This window comes from Mytilus galloprovincialis, chromosome 6 (genome assembly GCF_965363235.1).
Source record: "Mytilus galloprovincialis chromosome 6, xbMytGall1.hap1.1, whole genome shotgun sequence".
Taxonomy (NCBI): Eukaryota; Metazoa; Mollusca; class Bivalvia; order Mytilida; family Mytilidae; genus Mytilus; species Mytilus galloprovincialis.
This window is the reverse complement of record NC_134843.1, coordinates 47,727,851-47,751,141: the sequence shown is the minus strand read 5'-3', so window position 1 is coordinate 47,751,141 and position 23,291 is coordinate 47,727,851. Positions and strand designations below refer to the sequence as shown.

Genomic DNA, 23,291 nt, shown 5'->3' with positions numbered 1-23,291 from the left:
AAAGTCTTAAATGCCACCACAAGACAACAAAAAAGACAAACACAAGACCTTTATAGAGAGAAAGACAAAGAAGTGAAGAAGAACTGTAAACAGGATAAAAGAAACTATGTTGAACAATTAGCACAAGAAGCAGAAATTGCATGTAGCAAAGGAGACATAAAATCTCTCTACAACACAACTAAACAACTAAGTGGAAGAAGATCGAACTCAAATGCTACAGTTAAAGATAAAAATGGCAATGTGATAACAAAAATTGAAGAGCAATTAAAACGATGGAAAGATCATTTTGAAGAAGTGCTAAACAGACCCCCTCCAACAGACCCACCTAACATCGAAGGGAGACAGGTCCTGAATATCAAGACAGGAGATATAACTAAAACAGAGGTAAACACTGCAATAAAACAACTAAAGAATGGGAAAGCAGGAGGGATCGACAACATACCCCCTGAAGCTATAAAGGCAATGGATAACATATGTATTGATAAACTTCACCAAATACTTAACAAAATATGGAATGACGAACATATACCTGATGACTGGCGTAAAGGAATCCTCATTAAAGTACCAAAGAAAGGCGACAAATCAATCTGTAGCAACTGGAGAGGAATTATTTTGCTTTCCATTCCTAGCAAAGTCTTATGTCACATCATCCTAGAGGTTAAAGAAAGAAGTTGATAAGTTACTAAGAGACGAACAGGCCGGTTTCAGACAAGAGAGATCATGCATTGACCAAATTGCCACATTAAGAATCATCATCGAGCAAACCATTGAATGGCAGACATCCCTATACTTAACATTTGTAGATTTCGAGAGGGCCTTTGATAGTATAGACCATCAAGTACTATGGAACATCCTTAGACATTATGGAATACCCGAAAAAATCATAACCGTCATCCAACAGCTCTATGACGGTTTTACATGTCAAGTGAGCCATGCAGAGACTCTGACAGATCCATTTCCTGTATCAACGGGTGTCGGACAAGGATGTTTACTTTCCCCTCTCCTTTTTCTAATAGTGATAGATTGGGTGAGTCGGAAATCGTACAATACTCCATTAGGTATTAAATGGACATTACAGTCATGCCTTGAAGACCTGGACTTTGCAGACGATATCTGCCAGCTTTCCCATCGCCATGAAGACTCACAAAAGCAAGCAACCAACCTTGAAACAACTGCAAAACAAGTAGGACTTTACATAAATGCAAAAAAGACAAAATCTATGAGGGTAAACACAAACCAACTTAACAAAACCAAAGTGAGAGATGCTGAAGTTGAAGATGTCAATGAGTTTACATATCTTGGAAGTGTCATAAGTACATCAGGTGGGACAGATGAAGACATCCAATCAAGAAAAAGAAAAGCTCAACAAGCCTTTGCTATCCTAAAACCAGTCTGGAGGAGCAAAGAGCTCAGAACAAACACCAAAATCAGGATCTTCAATTCAAATGTAAAATCTATTCTTCTTTATGGGTCAGAAACTTGGAGACTGACAGCTGCATCTACAAAAACATTACAAGTTTTCATGAACAGATGCCTAAGAAACATCATTGGAATCAAGTGGCCAAACACAATCAGCAACAAAGAGTTATGGAAAAGGACAAGGCAAGAGCCAATAGAAAGAACGATAACAACACGAAGATGGAAATGGATTGGACACACTCTTCGTAAAAGCAACACAAATGTAACAAGACAGGCACTAGATTGGAATCCTCAGGGCCATCGTAAAAGAGGGCGACCAAAATCCACCTGGCGCAGAGATTTAACATCTGATCTTCAGAAAATTGGGAAAACATGGGGTGAAGCAAAGAAACTGGCAAAGGACAGGAAAAGATGGAAAGCTACAGTGGTCGCCCTATGTCCCCCATGGGACGAAGTGGATTAAGTAAGTAAGTGGTTATAGTTAAGTTTTTGTGTTTTGGTCTGTTTTTCTTGTACTTTATGCAATAGGTTTACTATATTTGTTGTATGGAATGATTGTAAGGTATATATATGTCTAGCTGGCAGATGTCATCTGACCTTGACCTCATAATCACTGTTCAGTGGTCAATTAAAGTTAAGTGTTTGAGATCTAGTCCTTTTTTCTACCACACTATGCAATAGGTCAACTTTATTTGGTGTATGAAAATATATTATGATGTGCATGTCAGTCTCGCAGGTTTTATTCGACCTTAATTGGCCTCATTTTATCGGTCCATTGCTCATCAGTGTTAAGTTTTTGTCACGGTTGGTCTGTTTTTCTTAAACTATAATTGCAATAGGTCAACTATATTTGTTGTATGGAAGAATTGTCAGCTGTTCATGTCTGTCTGGCATGGTTCATCTGACCTTGGCCTCATTTTCTTGGATCATGTTAAGTTTACGTGATAGTTGTAATAAGATTTATATTTAGGACTAGTTATCAACATAATTTCAATGATTAGTAAAGAAGGTGAGACATTTCAGCGTGTGCACTCTTGTTATATCTTATAAAGTGATCATATGCGATATCTTATAAAGTATATAAAATATCTTATAACAGTTTATAAGATATCTTAAATATATCACATATATGCGGATTAATTCTTATATCATATGAGATACTTGAAGTTATATAAGTTGAATATCTGAGTAGAATATCTTGGCAGCAAAACAGTGGCGGATCCAGAGGGGGGTGGAGGGGTTTCCGGGGGGTTGGAGGCTTTCATGAGAAAGGCTAACGAACTGTGGTACATGATGAATGTGTTTTAATAAACTTTGCCTAAAATTTAAGCCAATTTAATAATATCATTAAGTCATGCATCCATTTATGCTCAATATATAAATTTATTTCTGGGTATAATACATGTTGTACAAGTCCCAGATATTGAAGACTTTATTATCTTTATAGTTGGGTGCTAGAAAGAATTTCATTGGCTCATAATGGACACACCTACGGGAAATTTTAGGAAAATTTATCTGAACTCCCATCATTCAAACATATCAAAGATGTCTCGCATCATAATGCTGACATACAATTCCACTTGGACCTAATAACTAACAACAATTGCATTAGAAATGCGTGCAGAAATGCCGAAAACAACTTTAAAACATGACTGATATAAACCTATGCCCATGCGCTGAAAACGTAAATATTTATTTATAAAGAGATCACGTATCTCTTCATAACATAAACTACAATATCACCGAATGACAAACATTATAAATTAAATGGCATTACTCTTACAAACCAGATATGTAGTAAACAAGTTGTTCAAAGTTATACACGAACCCTATTCCAACCTTAGGTCAATTTCTCATGTACAAGACCTGGTTAGCGGGAAGAAGCACGAGACGTGGTCCAAGAAGAACCAATGCTGGCAACGGTCATCAATTTTTGAAAGGAAACGGATTTGTTCTTGTATCCGCAGAACCATGTCTGACTTTGCAGGAAAGGACCAAAATTTTGTTTTCAGACAGGTGAGGTAATTTAAACTCTCAACTTGACATAATTGTCGTACACAGCCGTCACAGGTAAAATTTCTGTCAACAGATTCAAGGGCGACTTTCGATTTGTTTATTTGTAAACAAGTCTGTTGGTAAACGTTTTTTCGTGTATTTTGTTGTTGCTTTGAAACTGTGGCTCTCACGCTCTTACGTATACTGTACTTTTTGTATTATGCTGATTTAACGAAGAGATACACGATAAAAACTACGTTTCCTATAAATATCCTTGTCCGTTCGCCCTCAATATTACGTTCGTCCCTATATCCGTCAGATCATTGGCCATGATTGTAACCCACGTTTGCTCAGATACGTGTAAATCAAATGTGGTTCAACTGCTGGCTAATAATCTGACGGATATTATCAATCAAAGTGTTAAAAATCCAACATGACCAACATCAAATTTGCCAAAATGACAATAAATCAATGATTCGAAAAGAAAGGGGATGGGGGCTAACTGTAACTATAAGCAGCCTTATGCTGCAGAAAATGTAAACAGTCTATGCATTTAAAAAAATATAATATGTATCTGAGACAATATCTGAAAAAGTCTAATTTTTGGCAATAAGAAAAACCCCCAAAAATGTCTTTAGACCCTGTATTTTAATTAATAGCACAAATCGAAGAATGCACATTGAGAATCTAGGAACTGTTCTCTGTAATTCAAACAATTGTTAAATGTGGTAACAATTAGGAGATAACATGTCGACAGTAAACAGGTATTTGCGACAATCAAATCCCCAATTGATGCCGTCGGAGCTTAAAATACAATATTGCTATCTCCATTCTAATGAAACTGACAGAAAAAAACGTTTAAACATGTATTTAAAATCTGTCATATACCGTCTGCGCTTGCTCGTACATTCCATAGCACCAATTGTCAATTGATGCCATGAAAATTAGTGATGTTATCCAATCAAAATGAACGTTATAAACGTTGTTGCATTAGAATGGCAATTTTAAAAATGGTTCAAAAAAAATCCAGTTCTTTCCTGTTACCAAAGTGAATCAATTTTTAAAAGTTTCTCCTGGGAATAAGGAATAATTAAGTTTAAGATACTATTTGTGGTTTACTAGTATATCCTGCAATAGTTTATCAAATGCCAATTATCTATTTAAGCATTTGCATTACAAAAGGTTAAGAAATATACAAAAATATAGTCAGATATATGTCAGTAACATGAAAGAATCTTGAGTAACAGGACAACAGTAACAGGACAGAGTTGGTTGATGGCCAACAGCTGTTTTGCCAGACAAGCTGGGGCCATGAGTTACAGGAAGGATTTTTTTCTCAAAAAATTGCTTTATTTCATAGTTTTTAAAAAAAATACATCATTTCAGATTGGTCACAATTGGAAGATAACAATAAACAATGTCATTTATCCTTGAAACTGTATTTGCATGATGAAAAATTTGCCTAGGTAATGAAAAATTCTAAAATAAATTCCTTTTTGTTACTATCTACTGTACTAGAATTGCACAATGTTCTCTGCTGTTATCAAAAGTAAAAAAACAATTTTTTCATTCAATATACTGTATATTATGTTGAGATTTATTTGATATGATGATCATAACTTAGATTTTTTTGGGGGGAGGGGTGGTTGAACATTTAAATTATAACATTTTATTAGAAGAGATATAAGAAAGAGTGTTTAATTGGCAATAGTTGGTGCATTATATATACTCTAGTTAATACTGAAACTTAAAATTTTCCAAAAAGATGCCTGAATAAAAAAATAATTGCTGGTGAAAGATGGAACATGGAAATTAGACTTTTTCAGATATTGTCTCATCTCCAAAAGATAATTCAGATCCCCTTTGCCACCCCTCTGAATCCAATTCTGAGAACTGGAAGGCTTTCGAACTTCTAGTTGCAATCAACAATAACTTGTTTTCCCAGTGTCCCTTGGGCTACTTACTTGCTTGAAAGTTTTGACCAATGCTATGTACATAGGAATATTCTATGAATAATGTTTCAAAGATGACTTGAGTATAAGCCTTTGGGTCTCTGTGGATCTATATGAAATTGTGCCACAAGGTTCTTTACCAAAAAAAGGAAGGTTGGGATTGATTTTGGAGGTTGGCCTAACCATTTAGGGAAATGGGGTAAAAAAAATATACTTTTATAATACTTTGTATAAATTGCTTATTTTTTGTCAATTTCAACTGTGTTTAATTCATAAATTGCTTATTTTTTGTCAATTTCAACTGTGTTTAATTCAAAGTTTTGAATTCTTAGGGATAAACATGTATTTAGAATTTAGATTGTGACCCATTTTTAAATTGGTCCATATTAAGGTCCAAATGGTCCATAATATTTAAAACTAAGTTTGATTTCAACAAAACTTGAATTATAGATTTTCTTTTGTTCAAATGCTGACTCTTAACATGCAATTGTCTGTCTGTCTGTCTGTCTGTCTGTCTGTCTGTCTGTCTGTCTGTCTGTCAAATTATTGGATGTCATACATTGGTATCACATCGTCCTTGTCTGCGTCGTCCGAAGACATTTGGTTTCTGGACAATAACTGTAGTATATATGTAAATAGAAATCTATGAAATTTAAACACAAGGTTTATAACCAAAAAAGGAAGGTTGGGATTGATTTTGGAGGTTATGGTTTTAACAGTTTAGGAATTAAAAGGGGCCAAAAAAGGGCCCAAATAAGCATTTTTCTAGTTTCCAGACAATAACTTGTGGAACAGTGTATGAATTTATCTGAAATTATGCCTAAAGTTTCCATACAGCAAAGGGATGGTTGTGATTGACTTTGGGTGGTTATGACTCAAACCGTTTAGGAATTCCTGGTAAATGGAGAATTTAAAAGCACTGTAAGGGAGGTAATCCAAACACATTTAAAGTACAATGTTGTGTATGTTTGGATTACCTCCCTAACACTGCTTTTAAATTATGTAAACAGAAATGTTGTATTGTCTTGAGGTGATTAGCTATCAATTTATATTTCAAAGTTACTATTAAAGGAATATTAATTTTAGCCATGATTATGTATGTCATTTTCTATTTTAAGACTTTTATGATGTATTTAAGTTGTAGTTATGGTTGCAAACTCCATTGTAAATTTGAATTGAGATTATGACCATATCTTGATGGAAAGAATTATTTTTTTGGAAAAAAAAGGGGGGAGGTGAAAACAAAATTTGGGAAAAAGAGTGGGGGATGTGTGTGTAAAAAAGAATGTCATACAACAATGAATTTTTTTTTTTGGAGGGGGGGGGGGCAATTTTTTCTTATTTCAGATTTCAGAAATTTTCAAATCATTTAGACAATTCATAGATCTTTTACTACAGTTATTCTTTGTCAGAAACCTGTTATTTGTCAAATACAATGTATTTATAACAATCAAAATTCAGACCTGTATCAAGTGCAAATATTGTGTACATTTTTGCCCAAACTGTTCTGGGTTGGACCTCTGTTGTCGTATCCAGCTGTGCTCAGCCAAGCATTTTATTTATGGGAGATGATCCATGTATGAGGGTTTGGATGGGGTTAAATGATTAAAAGAATAATGCCCTTAAAAAATAAAGATTAGAGAATAACGGGCCAAAAAAATGAAGATTAGAGAAAAAAGGGGTTAATTTTTTGAAGATTAGAGAAAAAAGGGGTTAATTTTTTAAAGATTAGAGAAAAAAGGGGTGAAAAATGTTTACGGAATAATAGACCCCCCCCCATCCAGACCCTCATGTATAGCCAATTACTTAAGAAATAATTCATGGGGGCTGGAATATATCGTGATTTTACAACAGGTTGGCCCTTTATCGGCATAAAGGGCCAACCCGTGGTAAAATCACGATATATTCCACCCCCAGGAATTATTTCGATTCTAATAGGACAAATACGGCAACTGTTTTGGATCAAAGCGCTATATGTAAAGACATTATTTGCTGTTCCCATAAATAAAGGCACCATTACATTGACGTAATAAAACGGAGAAAACAGAATAAGTAACATGCAAAAACTGTGTACAATAACATATTTAAATATATATTTATATGAATCTAAATGATAATTGTACTTATATGTCTTATTTGTATACAAAAATGGCTTATATAACACATTTTAGCATAGTTTGTGTACGTTTCCTTGTTGTGATGATTTTTTGGGTTCAAAAGTGTGTATTTTCCCGTAAAATGCTTATATTCTGACGTCAACATTCTATGACGTCGGGTTACCTCATTCATTGAAAAGCATATGCCGTGGGAGTACGATAGGAACAGCCCAAACAATATATTCATATTTTACCACAGGTGTGTACTCAAAGTGTTTGAAGGAAGTCATGTTAGAATCTTATTTAAGAGAAATCCTTTACAATCATAGTTAGATATAGGAAGATGTGGTGTGAGTGCCAATGAGACAACTCTCCACCCAAATAACAATTTAAAAAAAGTAAACCATTATAGGTCAATGTACGGCCTTCAACACGGAGCCTTGGCTCACACCGAACAACAAGCTATAAAGGGCCCCAAAATTACTAGTGTAAAACCATTCAAACGGCAAAACCAACGGTCTAATCTATTTAAACAAACGAGAAACAAGAAACACGTATAAATTACATAAACAAACGACAACTACTGTACATCAGATTCCTGACTTAGGACAGGTGCAAACATTTGCAGCGGGATTAAACGTTTTAATGGATCCAAACCTTCTCCCTTTTTCTGAAACAATAGCATAACATCACAACATAGAAAAACACACGATAAAATATCAATTGGCAGGCCTAACTCAATCAAAAAACGTAAATTAATACACTATGAACGAATAAATTTGATCGGCGATATCTGAATGCAATAGGTCTGTTTTATGTTCCTTTGGAATTTCAGTCAAAGATGAAGACGTGGATCTTCTACTGGTTACTCAACTTACATACCGGTAGATCTTAGATCTGGATTTGCCAAAAGCTCCATGAACCCTATTTTTAAAAAACATAATATGTTCTATCAGCACTCAAAAGCATTTTATTTATGGGAGAGCTTTTAAGCTACCTTTTTTATGGATGATGTGATCAGTTGTGGTTTCTGAGAATAATTCTAAAGATCTGTTGGAATAAATACAATGAGAATTCCTGATCTTCTGTTATTAAACTATCTTTGGAATTCTCCTACCTGAACATGAGCGTTTCTTATTTGAAATTAAAATTTAAAGACATTGAAAAAAATAGTCAAACTTATTTTCAAATAAAATGATGGCTTACTTTGATATAAATATCGTGGTGGAATCTAATTCTCTAATGATTTTTATCCTTCCTTTTCAAAAAAAATTGTGCTCTTTATATATGTGACACCATAAGACATGGCCACCTTTTGTCTTGATGTCATAATAGGAAATTCAGAAGAAACAAAGAAAATTTGACTACATAATTAAATATTGACCATTTGTTTGAAATATTTCACCAGTGAGAAGAACAAAATAACGAAGTGGTTGCAATTGGGAAATATGAAAATCTTAAAAAATGTAAGAAACTATTATTTTTGATTGAGAACATACATATTTACTTTGTTTGGTGGAGATTGTAAGTTTGATGGCATTCCTTTGGACAACAGTTGTCGTCCATCTGAACTGTTCCTTGTTGAATATGACAAATGTATCAGGTCAATTTTAAGTTCATCATAGCCTTGTGTGCAAAAATGCTGTGTTTACTCCATGAAATTAATTTATAGACAAATCAATGTAAGTGGAAAGTTTAAAGGCTTGGCAAGTCATAGATATATAATTTGACAACTTTTGAAGCAATGATAAAATAGAAAATCAAAATTCAGGAAAGTTTTTTATAAAATGCAAAATACATTTAGCTTGATTTTCTAGAACTTGAAAAAGATTTAAAAACTTTTCCAGATGCACAGGTTTGTCTGTAATGTATGGTAAAACACAATTATTTTTTTAAAAACATTTGACAAATAAACCTTGTAACAAAAGAAATTGAAGTCAATGAATGTGAACTTCCTATGTTGATATTATTTTTTTTTTCTTCAGCTTTTAGACTACAAGTCCTTTACATATTCTTATATCTTGGGAGACCCAGTCACCAAGGAAGCTATCATTATTGATCCAGTTATAGAGATGGTTGAGAGAGATGCAAGAATCATCAAAGATTTAGGACTTGAACTCAAATATGCAGGTAAGATGCAGAGGCAAAAAATTAGTCAAAGAAATCTGCAAATCCATTTCATGTTTTATTTTCATAAATATAAGGGAGCAGTCAAAAAGCAAATACCAGGCCCCACCAATAAATTGGAGTACTTCTCCATTAGTGTTACTAGTTTTTACAGTTTATGAATTATGCCCCTTTATTAACATAAAATTTGCTGAATTTTTCATTTCCCTGAACTAACTTTAGTTGGCCTCTATCAAATAATCTAAAGTTCAAAATTATGTGGCATCACTTTTAGCTTTCCTTAGTTATGCCCCTTTATTAAAGGAAAAATTGCTAAATTTGTCATAGACACTTTCTCCATTTATTGTATAATTGATTGATTGATTGTGGTTTCTTAACGTCCAGTGGCAAATAGTTCATGCATGTCTAAATAATTATGATGTCTGGCAAGGCTATTTTAATTTTTTTCTGGGACGCCTTCCTAGTTCAGGACAAGAAAATATTAGAATTAAAATCAAATGAGTAGGATGAAAGGGATAAATGGACTGCTGCTGAAAAGGAGGGTAGACAGAAATTAAACTTGCAAAAGGCCATCTACTGACCCCTCAAAATTTGTTGCAGGGCTCTTAACATGCAACTCTCTCTACACAAGACAGATTAAACGTCTCTGTTCTAAAGAAAAGGCTACAAATTTGTCAATCCAACACAACCAAACATTACAAAAATGTTACTGACTGTAGGAAAAAGACTCAGAGTAACCATATTTCTTGTACCCAATAAAACTGAAGATGTAAAGTCTAACTCTAAAGAGATGTAGAGTCTAGCTAACAGAGAAAATGTAGTCAAGCTCTGTAAATTTTAACTTCCAGAGCTGTAGATGCACAGTTCAGGGCTTTAGGTCCAAAGGGTCCAAAATTAACCTTAAGTAAAAATGTACTTAGATTTTTGATTATTGGCCCAGTTTTCAAGTTGGTCCAAATCAGGGTCCAAAATTAAACTTTGTTTGATTTCATCAAAAATTGAATAATTGGGGTTCTTTGATATGCCAAATCTAACTGTGTATGTAGATTCTTAATTTTTGGTCCCGTTTTCAAATTGGTCTACATTAAAGTCCAAAGGGTCCAAAATTAAACTAAGATTGATTTTAACAAAAAATGAATTCTTGGGGTTCTTTGATATGCTGAATCTAAACATGTACTTAGATTTTTGATTATGGGCCCATAATATAGTTTTCAAGTTGCTCCAAATCAGGATCCAAAATTATTATATTAAGTATTGTGCAATAGCAAGAAATTTTCAATTGCACAGTATTCAGCAATAGCAAGAAATCTTCAATTGCACTGTATTGTGCAATAGCAAGAAATTTTCAATTGCACAGTATTGCACAATAGCAAGAAATCTTCAATTGCACAGTATTGTGCAATAGCAAGTATTTTCAATTGCACAGTATTGCGCAATAGCAAGAAATATCTAATTGCACAATATTGCGCAATAGCAAGAAATTTTCAATTGGAGTTATCTTTGTCCAGAATAGTAGTTGAATCAACTTAAATCATTGTTTTATACAATATACAATGTATATTCACTTTTACTACCAACTGATAAATTAAAACAATCTTTACCATTCAGTGATAACTAGCACTTTTTTTACATTTTAATATTTTATGATGTATTTAAATGAGTAGTTATTGTTGCAAACTCCATTAGAAATTTGAATTGAGATCAGTTTTGGAATAAGGGAAAAGGGGATGTGAAAAAAAGGGGGGGAGGGGGGCTCAATTTTTCTCATTATTTCAGATTTCATAAATAAAAAGAAAATTTCTTCAAACATTTTTTTGAGAGGATTAATATTCAACAGCATAGTGAATTGCTCAAAGGCAAAAAACAAATTTTAAGTTTATTAGACCATATTCATTCTGTGTCAGAAACCTATGCTGTGTCAACTATTTAATCACAATCCAAATTTAGAGCTGAATCCAGCTTGAATGTTGTGTCCATACTTGCTCCAACCGTTCAGGGGTCAACCTCTACGGTCGTATAAAGCTGCGCCCTGTGGAGCATCTGGTTTTACCAATTTTTATGAATTTTAAAAAAACTGGAAGATCAAGTGAAACTATTTAGAGTGAAAGGGTCACTAAAATAAGAGCTAATAATAATAAATTTAAATGGCTGAATTCAGTAGAGAAACCGAGACATAGCAAAAAAAGTATAAAAATACTGAACTCTGAAGTAAATTACAAAAGGAGATGTGCATAAAAGTTGACAAAACCAAGTACTCAACTATATCAGCGAAGAGAACAAATGGAAAACAACTGTCATATTCTAGAGGGGTCTCGATGACAAGGTGGTCTGATTAGTAAAACTAGCAAGTCAACACTGAGGTTGTGAGTTTGAATCCTGCAGGATACAGGTGCACTTCACTCTAATCTTGATTGACTTGGAGTGTCGATTTTCTTATGGAAGGTTGTGGTTCTCTCTGTGCACTCCAGCTTCCTCAACTAATAAAAACTGTCTGCCACAAATTTCACTATAATGTTGAAAGTGGTATTAATCACCAATCAATCAATCAATCAATCATATTCCTCACGTGGTACAGGTATTTTCCCTCCAAAAAAAATGGTGTGTTAAACCTGATTTTGTAGCTAGCTAAACCTTCCATCATATTGACAACATCGAGAGAGATGCTAAAGACATAATTGGTTTATATGGGAAAATAATTTATATCCAGATCAGGACAAATAAGACAACCAGTAGACTGATATAATAAAACAATAAACAAAAACAATAGAATACTACAGATAGCAACCAAATACAACCAAAGTGACTTAGGACAGGCACATTAAGTGGGTGGCAGTGTTAAATGTGATTTTGAGTACTCATCCTTTCAATATCAACAATAAGTTTTAATGTCATGAATTATAATCTAGTCTTTAATGTTAGAAGATGCACACAGATCCAGGTGAGCAACACTGGTTCATACTACCTTTATAGTTCCTATGTTATATTTCATATTTATTAGATTATTTATAAAACATTTTCTTTAGGAAAATGAAATATTTGTTTTGGAAGTGTAAGTTAATTTTCAGTGTGTGTGTATGAGTTATCAATAAGGTAAAGCCAACTGTACATATAATATTGTGATGTTTTTCCAGTAAATACTCATGTTCATGCAGACCATGTGACAGGATCTGGAGAACTCAAAAAGAAACTTCCAAAGTGTGAAAGTATGATATCTAATGTCAGCAATGCAAAGGCAGATGTGAAGTTATCTGATGGTGACAAGATTGACTTTGGATCTTTTAATTTAGAAGTAAGAAGCACACCTGGTCATACAAATGGTGCGTTTATTTAGAAAGAATCTAACAAATTTAGTTAGAAATATTTAAAGTATGAAATAGTTATAATTTTGGATGAACACAGTTTTCATTGAAGTGTATGCTAAATTTTACAGGGCAAATAATAAATTGTTTGTTTAACAAGAATATGTTGAATAATATGGTTTAAATTATGTATTTTAAGTGTCAGTATGATAATAAGGAATATTTGGTGTAAATTGTTTGAATTATATATAACTTAAGATGGTATAGGTGTTTTTTGCCATCTTGGATTGTAAAATAGCTGAACATATGTCTAGAAATATAATTAGGTCAGCAAATTTCAATACAGGATTACAACTTATTAACAAGAATTTTCTTTAAAATGTACAAACTAATGTGATCATAGGTTATCATTACTCATGTTCTTTCAAAGGTGGAATATTTTTTTTGGACGATCAATGCATTTGAATGGGAGCATATAGTTGGAACTTGGACACCCCCCTTTACTCTGGGTTGGAACCCCCCCCCCTTTTTTTAATGGCTGGATCTGCCCCTGGTCAACAAGACTAAACTATTCTAATGTACTTATTTTCATGGATTTCTTTGGTGTGCCATGAGTAACTGTCAACTAAATTGTGAATTTAAGTATCCTCAACAAAACACAAATTTTCTAAGTTGCCAAAAACTAAGAAATAAAATATTTATAAACAAACAACTCTTCAAAACACAAAAATGTTATGACTGGCAATGACTATAAATGAATCCACAGCAGTAGAACAAATAAGATATGAACCAGTCATAGTTCTTTTAGTCAAAATTTATATAAACTGATTTTTAGAAATATAAGATGATGTGTTATTTCAGAGTGCCAATAAGACAACTTTTCATCCAAGTCACAATTTGTAAAAAGTAAATCAAAGTATGCCTTTAACACGGATCCTTGGCTCACACCAAACAGCAAGCTATAAAGGGCCCCCAAATGACCTGTGTAAAATAATTCAAACAGGAAAACCAACAGTTTAATCTATATAAAAAATGAGAAACACTTTTGAACCACATTAACAAATGACAACCACTGAACGACAGGTTCCTGACTTAGGACAGGTGCAAACAAATGCAGCAGGTTTAAACATTTTAACAGGTGCCAACCTTCACTCTAACCTGAAGTAGTAGTGTAACATTACAACAAAGACACATTACAAAATATCAATTGAAATGGCTAAACTCAATCTAAAAGGCATTTTAAAAAAACCAGTTAACATATACTGAACACTTGTTTTTATTTTATATAATTATATTATATGATTATAAACTGTTGCAGGTTGCTTAACCTTTGTATGGCATGACAAAGGAATGGCTTTCACTGGTGATGCCATTTTAGTAAGAGGTTGTGGGAGAACAGATTTTCAGGAAGGTTTGTACATATTTTAGAAAATATTAGTGTCTGGCAGATGTTTTAGAAATTTCAATATTTTTATCTTACAATTTGAAATAAGCCTTTGCCTGATGTGAATCATTATTATTCTTTTGCTGATGACCAGCAAGTTTAGCATGAAGATGTGTATGAAATGACTGTAAGGTGTACATGTCTGCATGATGGGTTTCATTTACCTTGACCTTGATTTCATTATACATGGTCAATGTTAAGCTTTTGTCTGTTTTTAAATAGAGACCATGAACAATAGATCTGTATTTGTTAAGATTTTGTGGTTTTATTCTTTTTCTCAGATACCTTATTCATGAGCAGTAGGACCTCTATATAAGCTGTACAGAATTGTTAAAAGGTTTACATGTCTTTTCTTGCAGGGTTCATCTGACCTTGACTTCTTGTCCATATTCATTGGTCAATATTATGTTTTCATGATGTATTGAATGATTGCTTGGTTTACATGATGTCTGCCAGGGTTCATCTGACCTTGACCTTGTTTTCATGGTTCTTTGGTCAATCTTCAGTATTTGTAGCAAGGTCTGTTTCTGAGGTGTTATATATAATAAGCAATAGGCAAACCCTATTTGGTGTATGATTTTAAGGTGTACTGTCTTTTGGTAGGGGGTCTCTGCTTTTTAAAAATTGTGAATAAATGTAACAGAAACTCCAAAAATACACCAAATATAAAATTAACAATATGACATACAATAACTTCTGACATCAGGACATGTTTCATTTAACTATCCTGATATCTGATGCAAAAATTTTAAAGAGAACAAACAACATTGGGTAGACTTATTTGAAAATTGAATTAATTTCACTAAATTCTTATGGACTTTTTATTAATCATGATTATTTGAAGAAATAGATAGAAACCCTACATTTTGATGAAAAAATATATTAAACATAAAAAATTGTCATTATAATGTCTTTTTTATTTTAATATTTTAGGAAATTCAGAGACACTCTATGAATCAGTCCATAAAAAGATTTTTAGCCTTCCTTCTAACTTTCGACTGTTTCCTGCACATGATTATACAGGTATTATTATAGACTGAATTGAAAGATCTGCTAAATTGTAGACTGTAGTTGTGTACACTGGTGTTTATATGATTTATCATACACAGTCAGTCTGTCATTCCTTTTGATATCAGGATTCTACTATATATATATATATATATATCACATTACCTTATTTGGATATATAGCTACATATAAGATTGTCTAGATAGGGTTTACAGAAACAGAATAATGGGGAAAATATAGAATAAAGGACCAAAGAAATAAAGAATAGATCCAAAATATAAAGAATTGAGAATTGGTGCTAAGGTATAAAGAATAGAGAAAAATGTCCTAAATTTTAAAAGAATACAGAAATAAAGGACCTCCCTCCCCATCCAGACTGTGAGACCCTCATATACATGTAAAATATGGAATAACAGATATCAGTCATGTCTAAAGTAACTGAAAAAAATATGCCAGCTTTTGTCTCTTTTCTTGTATATAGGGGGTCTGGGTTAGGTCAGCCACTCACTCAAGGTTTTTTGATAACACAAGCCCAAATCAATTCAGAAAGATATCGCGAGAGAAGATATTCTGCCTTAATTTTACAAAATTGATTAATTTCCAAGTATTTTTACACCACACATCATGTATTGGAAGAGATAATATTCTGCATGTCTGTGAGTGGATTATTGGTTTGTTCATTGTCTTTAAACATATTTATATAGATATAAAGAAGATGTTGTATGAGTGCCAATGAGACAACTCTCCATCCAAGTCATAATTTGTAAAAGTAAACCATTATAGGTCAATGTAAGGTCTTCAACACGGAGCATTGGCTCACACTGAACAGCAAGCTGTAAAGGGCCCCAAAAATTACTAGTGTAACAAAAAATGATTTTCTTCAGACAATTCCTTACATCAAATCGTAAATTCATGAAAATTTGAAGTTTTTGCAGTCTTAATCGCAATTCAATTGTTCTGCTTGAACTTCCCTTCTGTTACTTATATATATGCATTGCATTGAATCTTTATGTATAAAGTAAAAGTTCATAATCTTCTGTTCTGTGTTTTGTCAGGACAAACAGTAACTACAGTGGCAGAGGAAAAAACATTGAATCCAAGACTGACTAAATCAAAAACAGAGTTCAAAAACATTATGGAGAATCTCAACCTTCCATATCCAAAACAGATTGGTATGAATATTCATGCTTTATACTTAAATTATTTATTAATTGGTTGGTAGTTCTTTAGTGTCCAGCACTTTAAGGTGGATTATCAGTATATATTTCCTCAGATAGAATTTTTTTGCCAAAATTGAGATCTCACAATGCTATTTACCAGCCTACAAGTCATGCAAAATTCTCCAATTTTGCATAGATTATTCATGAAAAAAAACATTTTTTGGTGAATTATTTAATTTTGGCTGTAACGCGTCTTTTGATTGGCTAACGTTATTTTGTTATTAGCCCATAGACATAATTTAGTCATGTGACCGCGACGCCATCAACGTTTTTTCATGGTTTTCTACTGTTCAAAATGGAATTTAGAATTAAATTATAAGACATGACTGTAATACTTTTTCTGTCTATTCAAAATAACATAAAAAATGTGGTGCACACTGTTAAATAACCCGCTACGCGCGTTATTCAGTGTGCACCAAATTTTTTATGTTATTTCTTCATAGACAGAAAAAATATTACAGTCATTCCTTAAATAACATAATATATGTGAGATAGAATTTTGAAAGAATGTATGAGAAGATAGGTTATTTATATGCTTAAAGAAAAGATAAAAGAAAAATGGTTGTCATCAAATTTGTTTTCATGCTACAAGTGAAAAATTAAAATTTCATTAAGGTGGTATCAAACACCAACACTTGACTAAATTAATTTGGCTCATTTAATTTTTATACGACCGCAAAAATTTTAATTTTTTGGTCGTATATTGCTATCACGTTGGCGTCGTCGTCGTCCTGCGTCGTCTTGCGTCTTGCGTCAACGTTGTCGTTGTCGTCCGAATACTTTTAGTTTTCGCACTCTAACTTTAGTAAAAGTGAATAGAAATCAATGAAATTTTAACACAAGGTTTATGACCACAAAAGGAAGGTTGGGATTGATTTTGGGAGTTTTGGTCCCAACATTTTAGGAATTAGGGGCCAAAAAGGGCCCAAATAAGCATTTTCTTGGTTTTCGCACTATAACTTTAGTTTAAGTGAATAGAAATCTATGAAATTTTGACACAAGGTTTATGACCACAAAAGGAAGGTTGGGATTGATTTTGGGAGGTTTGGTTCCAACAGTTTAGGAATTAAGGGCCAAAAAAGGGCCCAAATAAGCATTATTCTTGGTTTTCGCACAATAACTTTAGTATAAGTAAATAGAAATCAATGAAATTTTTAAACAAAGTTTATGACCACAAAAGGAAGGTTGGGATTGATTTTTGGAGTTGAGGTCACAACAGTTTATGAATAAGGGGCCAAAAAGGGGCCCAAATAAGCATTATTTTTGGTTTTTGCACCATAACTTTAGTATAAGTAAATAGAAATCTATGAAATTTAAACACAAGGTTTATGACCATAAAAGGAAGGTTGGGTTTTATTTTGGGAGTTTTTGGTCCTAACACTTTAGGAATAAGGGGCCCAAAGGGTCCAAAATTGAACTTTGTGTGATTTCATCAAAAATTGAATAATTGGGGTTCTTTGATATGCCGAATCTAACTATGTATGTAGATTCTTAATTTTTGGTCCCGTTTTCAAATTGGTCTACATTAAGGTCCAAAGGGTCCAAAATTAAACTTAGTTTGATTTTAACAAAAATTGAATCCTTGGGGTTCTTTGATATGCTGAATTTAAAAATGTACTTAGATTTTTAATTATTGGCCTAGTTTTCAAGTTGGTCCAAATGGGGGTCCAAAATTAAACTTTGTTTGATTTCATCAAAAATTGAATAAATGGGTTCTTTGATATGCCAAATCTAACTGTGTATGTAGATTCTTAATTTTTGGTCCTGTTTTCAAATTGGTCTACATTAAAGTCCAAAGGGTCCAAAATTAAACTAAGATTGATTTTAACAAAAAATGAATTCTTGGGCTTCTTTGATATGCTGAATCTAAACATGTACTTAGATTTTTGATTATGGGCCCATAATATAGTTTTCAAGTTGCTCCAAATCAGGATCCAAAATTATTATATTAAGTATTGTGCAATAGCAAGAAATTTTCAATTGCACAGTATTCAGCAATAGCAAGAAATCTTCAATTGCACTGTATTGTGCAAAAGCAAGAAATTTTCAATTGCACAGTATTGCACAATAGCAAGAAATCTTCAGTTGCACAGTATTGTGCAATAGCAAGTATTTTCAATTGCACAGTATTGCGCAATAGCAAGAAATATCTAATTGCACAATATTGCGCAATAGCAAGAAATTTTCAATTGGAGTTATCTTTCTTTGTCCAGAATAGTAGTTGAATCAACTTAAATCATTGTTTTATACAATATACAATGTATATTCACTTTTACTACCAACTGATAAATTAAAACAATCTTTACCATTCAGTGATAACTAGCACTTTTTTTACATTTTAATATTTTATGATGTATTTAAATGAGTAGTTATTGTTGCAAACTCCATTAGAAATTTGAATTGAGATCAGTTTTGGAATAAGGGAAAAGGGGATGTGAAAAAAAAGGGGGGGAGGGGGCTCAATTTTTCTCATTATTTCAGATTTCATAAATAAAAAGAAAATTTCTTCAAACATTTTTTTGAAAGGATTAATATTCAACAGCATAGTGAATTGCTCAAAGGCAAAAAACAAATTTTAAGTTTATTAGACCACATCCATAACTTTAGTATAAGTAAATAGAAATCTATGAAATATTAACACAAGGTTTATGACCATAAAAGGAAGGTTGGGTTTGAATTTTGGGAGTTTTGGTCCCAACAGTTTAGGAATAAGGGGCCCAAAGGGTTATAAAATTGAACTTTATGAGATTTCATCAAAAATTGAATCCTTGGGGTTCTTTGATATACTGAATTTAAAAATGTACTTATATTTTTAATTATTGGCCTAGTTTTCAAGTTGGTCCAAATGGGGGTCCAAAATTAGACTTTGTTTGATTTCATCAAAAATTGAATAAATGGGTTCTTTGATATGCCAAATCTAACTGTGTATGTAGATTCTTAATTTTTGGTCCAGTTTTCAAATTGGTCTACACAAAGGTCCAAAGGGTCCAAAATTAAACTAAGTTTGATTTTAACAAAAATTAAATTCTTGGGCTTATTTGATATGCTTTATCTAAATATGTACTTTGATTTTTGATTATGGGCCCAGTTTTCAAGTTGGTCCAAATCAGGATTCCATATCAAGTATTGTGCAATTGCAAGAAATTTTCAATTGCACAGTATTGCACAATAGCAAGAAATATCTAATTGCACAATATTGTGCAATAGCAATTAATTTTCAATTGGAGTTATCTTTCTTTGTATAGAATAGTAGTTGATAATATATGTTGGAAATTTGCCAGACATGACTATGATGTCATTTTCTATTTTTATTTGCCAATTACTTTATGTAAATAACTTCATTGGAAATTTGCCAATATAAAATGTTGCTGATGAAGTTTTTTTTATTGTTTTATACAATAAACAATGTATATTCACTTTTACTACCAACCAATCTTTACCATTCAGTGATAACAAGCACTTTATTTTACATTTTAATATTTTATGATGTATTTAAAAGAGTAGTTATTGTTGCAAACTCCATTAGAAATTTGAATTGATATCAGTTTTGGAAAAAGGGAAACGGGGATGTGAAAAAAAAAGGGGGGGGGGGTTTAAATTTTTCTCATTTCAGATTTCATAAATAAAAAGAAAATTTCTTCAAACATTTTTTTGAGAGGATTAATATTCAACAGCATAGTGAATTGCTCAAAGGCAAAAAAAAACTTTTAAGTTCATTAGACCACATTCATTCTGTGTCAGAAACCTATGCTGTGTCAACTATTTAATTTTAGATTTAAAAAGTTTGAAGAAGAAATCTTTAATTGATTTGTAAAATCTTGACATTTGTTTTGTGTAAAAAAAACCCATGTAATGTCAAAAATTTGATCACAATCCAAATTCTGAGCTGTATCACGCTTGAATGTTTTGTCCATACTTGCCCCAACTGTTCAGGGTTCGACCTCTGCGGTCGTATAAAGCTGCGCCCTGCGGAGCACCTGGTTATAAAATTTTGACAAAATTAAAAAAAATCGTAAAACTAAAAGCACACTTCATCAAAAAAATTTCATCAAATATATATAAAGCAGTTTCGCAAACTAATATTGCCTTATCAAAAGAACGTGATTTAAATGTTCAGCTGTTTATTACAGAGTTATTTTCCTGTTGTGTTATGTTCCACCTTATAGATATAAGAAGATGTGGTATGAGTGCCAATGAGACAACTCTCCATCCAAGTCACAACTTGTAAAAGTAAACCACTATAGGTCAAAGTACGGTCTTCAACACAGAGCTTTGGCTCACACCGAACAGCAAGCTATAAAGGTTCCCCAAAAATGACCAGTGTAAAACCATTGAAACAGGAAAACCAAATGTCATAGGTGGATCCAGGGGGGGGTCTGGGGGGCCCGGGCCCCCTCTTTCGTGGGAAAAATTTGGTTGATTATATAGGGAATCATTGAAGCATGACTGGAGCGGGGGCCCCCCCTTAGGAAAAGTTCTGGATCCGCCACTGAATGTCTAATCTATATCACTTCCTTTTATAGAAATTTTACTATTATTCTTATCTCCCCTCATATGTCTAAGTTGAAAAATTGATTCATGATATTAAACAAAAATAAAAACACAATAAATCATTTATTTTCCTGAATTTAGATTAACAGTCTGATACATGAATTGCCAATATGTCTTAAAAAAGATAAGCAAAGAACTAGACCAATTGTGTTTGATTCATTTAATTCATTTCAAAAGTTTCAAGAGAGCTATACTGCTCAAAATGACACGATCTACTTTTCAATTTCAACCAAATAAAAGAAAGACTTCTTTAATCTATGTAAGGTTATAAGGCATGGTTGCCTATTCGTGACATCACAATGGGAAATTTGGAGCAAAGCAAGAAAATTTTTACCAATGAAGAACTGAAATAAAACAATCCACACATTGATTAAATAAAAATAATTAACAGGTCAGTGAAAGGATAACTAGTGTAAGAATTAGAGAAACAAGGATTATTCAATCATTAAAAAACAGTTATCTATTCAAAAGAGGTTATTATCTGATTAAGTTGTAAGTTACACAACAAAGCTTACACATAGGTCAAAGTCGTTTGAGTCTTTGAGGCATTATTTGTTACCTTTTTATTGGTTTTCTGTATAATATGTATCACTAATGATATTTTAACAGTTTCACAGTTCAATTTAGGTTATGTAAGGTAAAAAAGGTAAACATGCATGTAAACTGCATTTGTATTCCCTTGTATTTAATTTCGCAAAATTAGTGAAAATAATTACACCCCTGAAAAAGATATCTGTATTTATAAATATTATTATTAAATTAAGGAGATGTGGTATGATTGACAATGACACAACTAGTCTAAATGGATGCAGGCAGTTATACTGTATATGTCATTGTAAAGCCATAAAAAATTAGCAAAAGCCATACATTATAATTAGCATAGAGATTGTTCAGGCAAACAGTTCATTTATCTCAAATAAGTTTAGGTTCAGATTGTAACATCAAGAGTAAACTGTGGAGCTTATTTTTTTTCCAGATAAAGCTTTACCTGCAAATATGGTTTGTGGACTGCAAGATCTTCAAAGCTGAACAAGACCATGATTGACTTGCACTTAGTTTTCTGGAGCTTTATGATAACCAAGAGTCTTTGTGAACTATTGCTGTGGCTTGTGTCGTTGACTCTAAGATGATTGGATGGTTTACAGGGCATCCATGTGAAGTTTTGACTTATTATTGTCCCAATAATGTAAAACTATGTTCTCTTGTGAAAGGCTGTCTCCTAGATAATATAAATGTCTTCATCCAATGTACAATGTCAAACACCTTTGTGAAGGCACAGACCATGTTTTGTTTTAATGTAGAAAAAAGTTGATTAAGATATATATTTTATTCATATTATCTGGTGAGATGGATCAGAATTGGCTATTTACTTACTTATCACATGAAAATAGAGCAATATTAGTCCTACTGTTCCCAGGTCTACTGACACTGTGCTTAAACGGCTGTGGATAACTTAAGTTACCCACAGCCCAAGATGGCGGACTCTAAACTCGTTGATATTTAATTCATACAAAATGTACCTTTTGCGACGTTTTTCATGCAGAATGTAAATATTTATAGGATTATTAAATAAAGAAATGACTAACAATTACCATAAATTTGTTAATATAGAGTTCACTAAAGCGCAAGGTCAACTTTAAAAAATGCACAAGATGTCCGTAACTTTTTGATCGAAACTAAGCAGACTGTCCGTAACTTTATTTTTAGATGTGGGTAACTTTTGATTTAAAATTTTAAGAATTATAATTTCAACAATTAGAAGACAATTAACATCATATTTGTAACCTTCGCGGCCATTTATACTACTCATTCACCACCAAATGTGATTTTATTAACGCATCATACTTACACCACAGACGTTTTATGTGGGGTTTGTGGTACTCAATCATGGTTATGGTTTGAACTTTTATTTACTGATGTGCGTCTTATCGACATTTTTCGCTTGTCAGACCAAGGCTTTTCCATACTCTTTAATGTTTTGAGTTTAATTATATGTTTGCGGTTTACCTTCACCTCTGTTTCTTTCTATGTGTATTTTGATGAATACTCTTTGACGCGGCTCGGTATTTATACATCCCACCAGTTAGTTATAGTGTTATGATTTTTTGAATATGTTTCCTAGTATGTTTTTTTTCTCTCTTTATATGTTATCAGGGGTTGTTAGACTATTAAATTACCCT

General features: G+C 32.6%; 1 protein-coding gene across 2 annotated transcripts; it reads left to right on the top strand.

Annotated features, from left to right (window-relative positions):
* Positions 1-3,128: 3,128 nt before the first annotated feature.
* Positions 3,129-22,433, top strand: LOC143079734 (persulfide dioxygenase ETHE1, mitochondrial-like). 2 transcript variants are annotated; one of them, XM_076255281.1, is made up of 7 exons: positions 3,129-3,435; positions 9,448-9,592; positions 12,721-12,906; positions 14,207-14,299; positions 15,266-15,355; positions 16,396-16,512; positions 22,088-22,433. In XM_076255281.1, the coding sequence occupies exons 1-7, from the start codon at positions 3,187-3,189 to the stop codon at positions 22,138-22,140; spliced, it is 933 nt and encodes a 310-aa protein (XP_076111396.1). In that variant the 5' UTR covers positions 3,129-3,186; the 3' UTR covers positions 22,141-22,433. The 2 variants fall into 2 exon arrangements, with proteins under 2 accessions (XP_076111396.1, XP_076111397.1); XM_076255282.1 differs by lacking the exon at positions 3,129-3,435 and adding an exon at positions 3,498-3,554.
* The last annotated feature ends 858 nt before the right edge of the window (positions 22,434-23,291 follow it).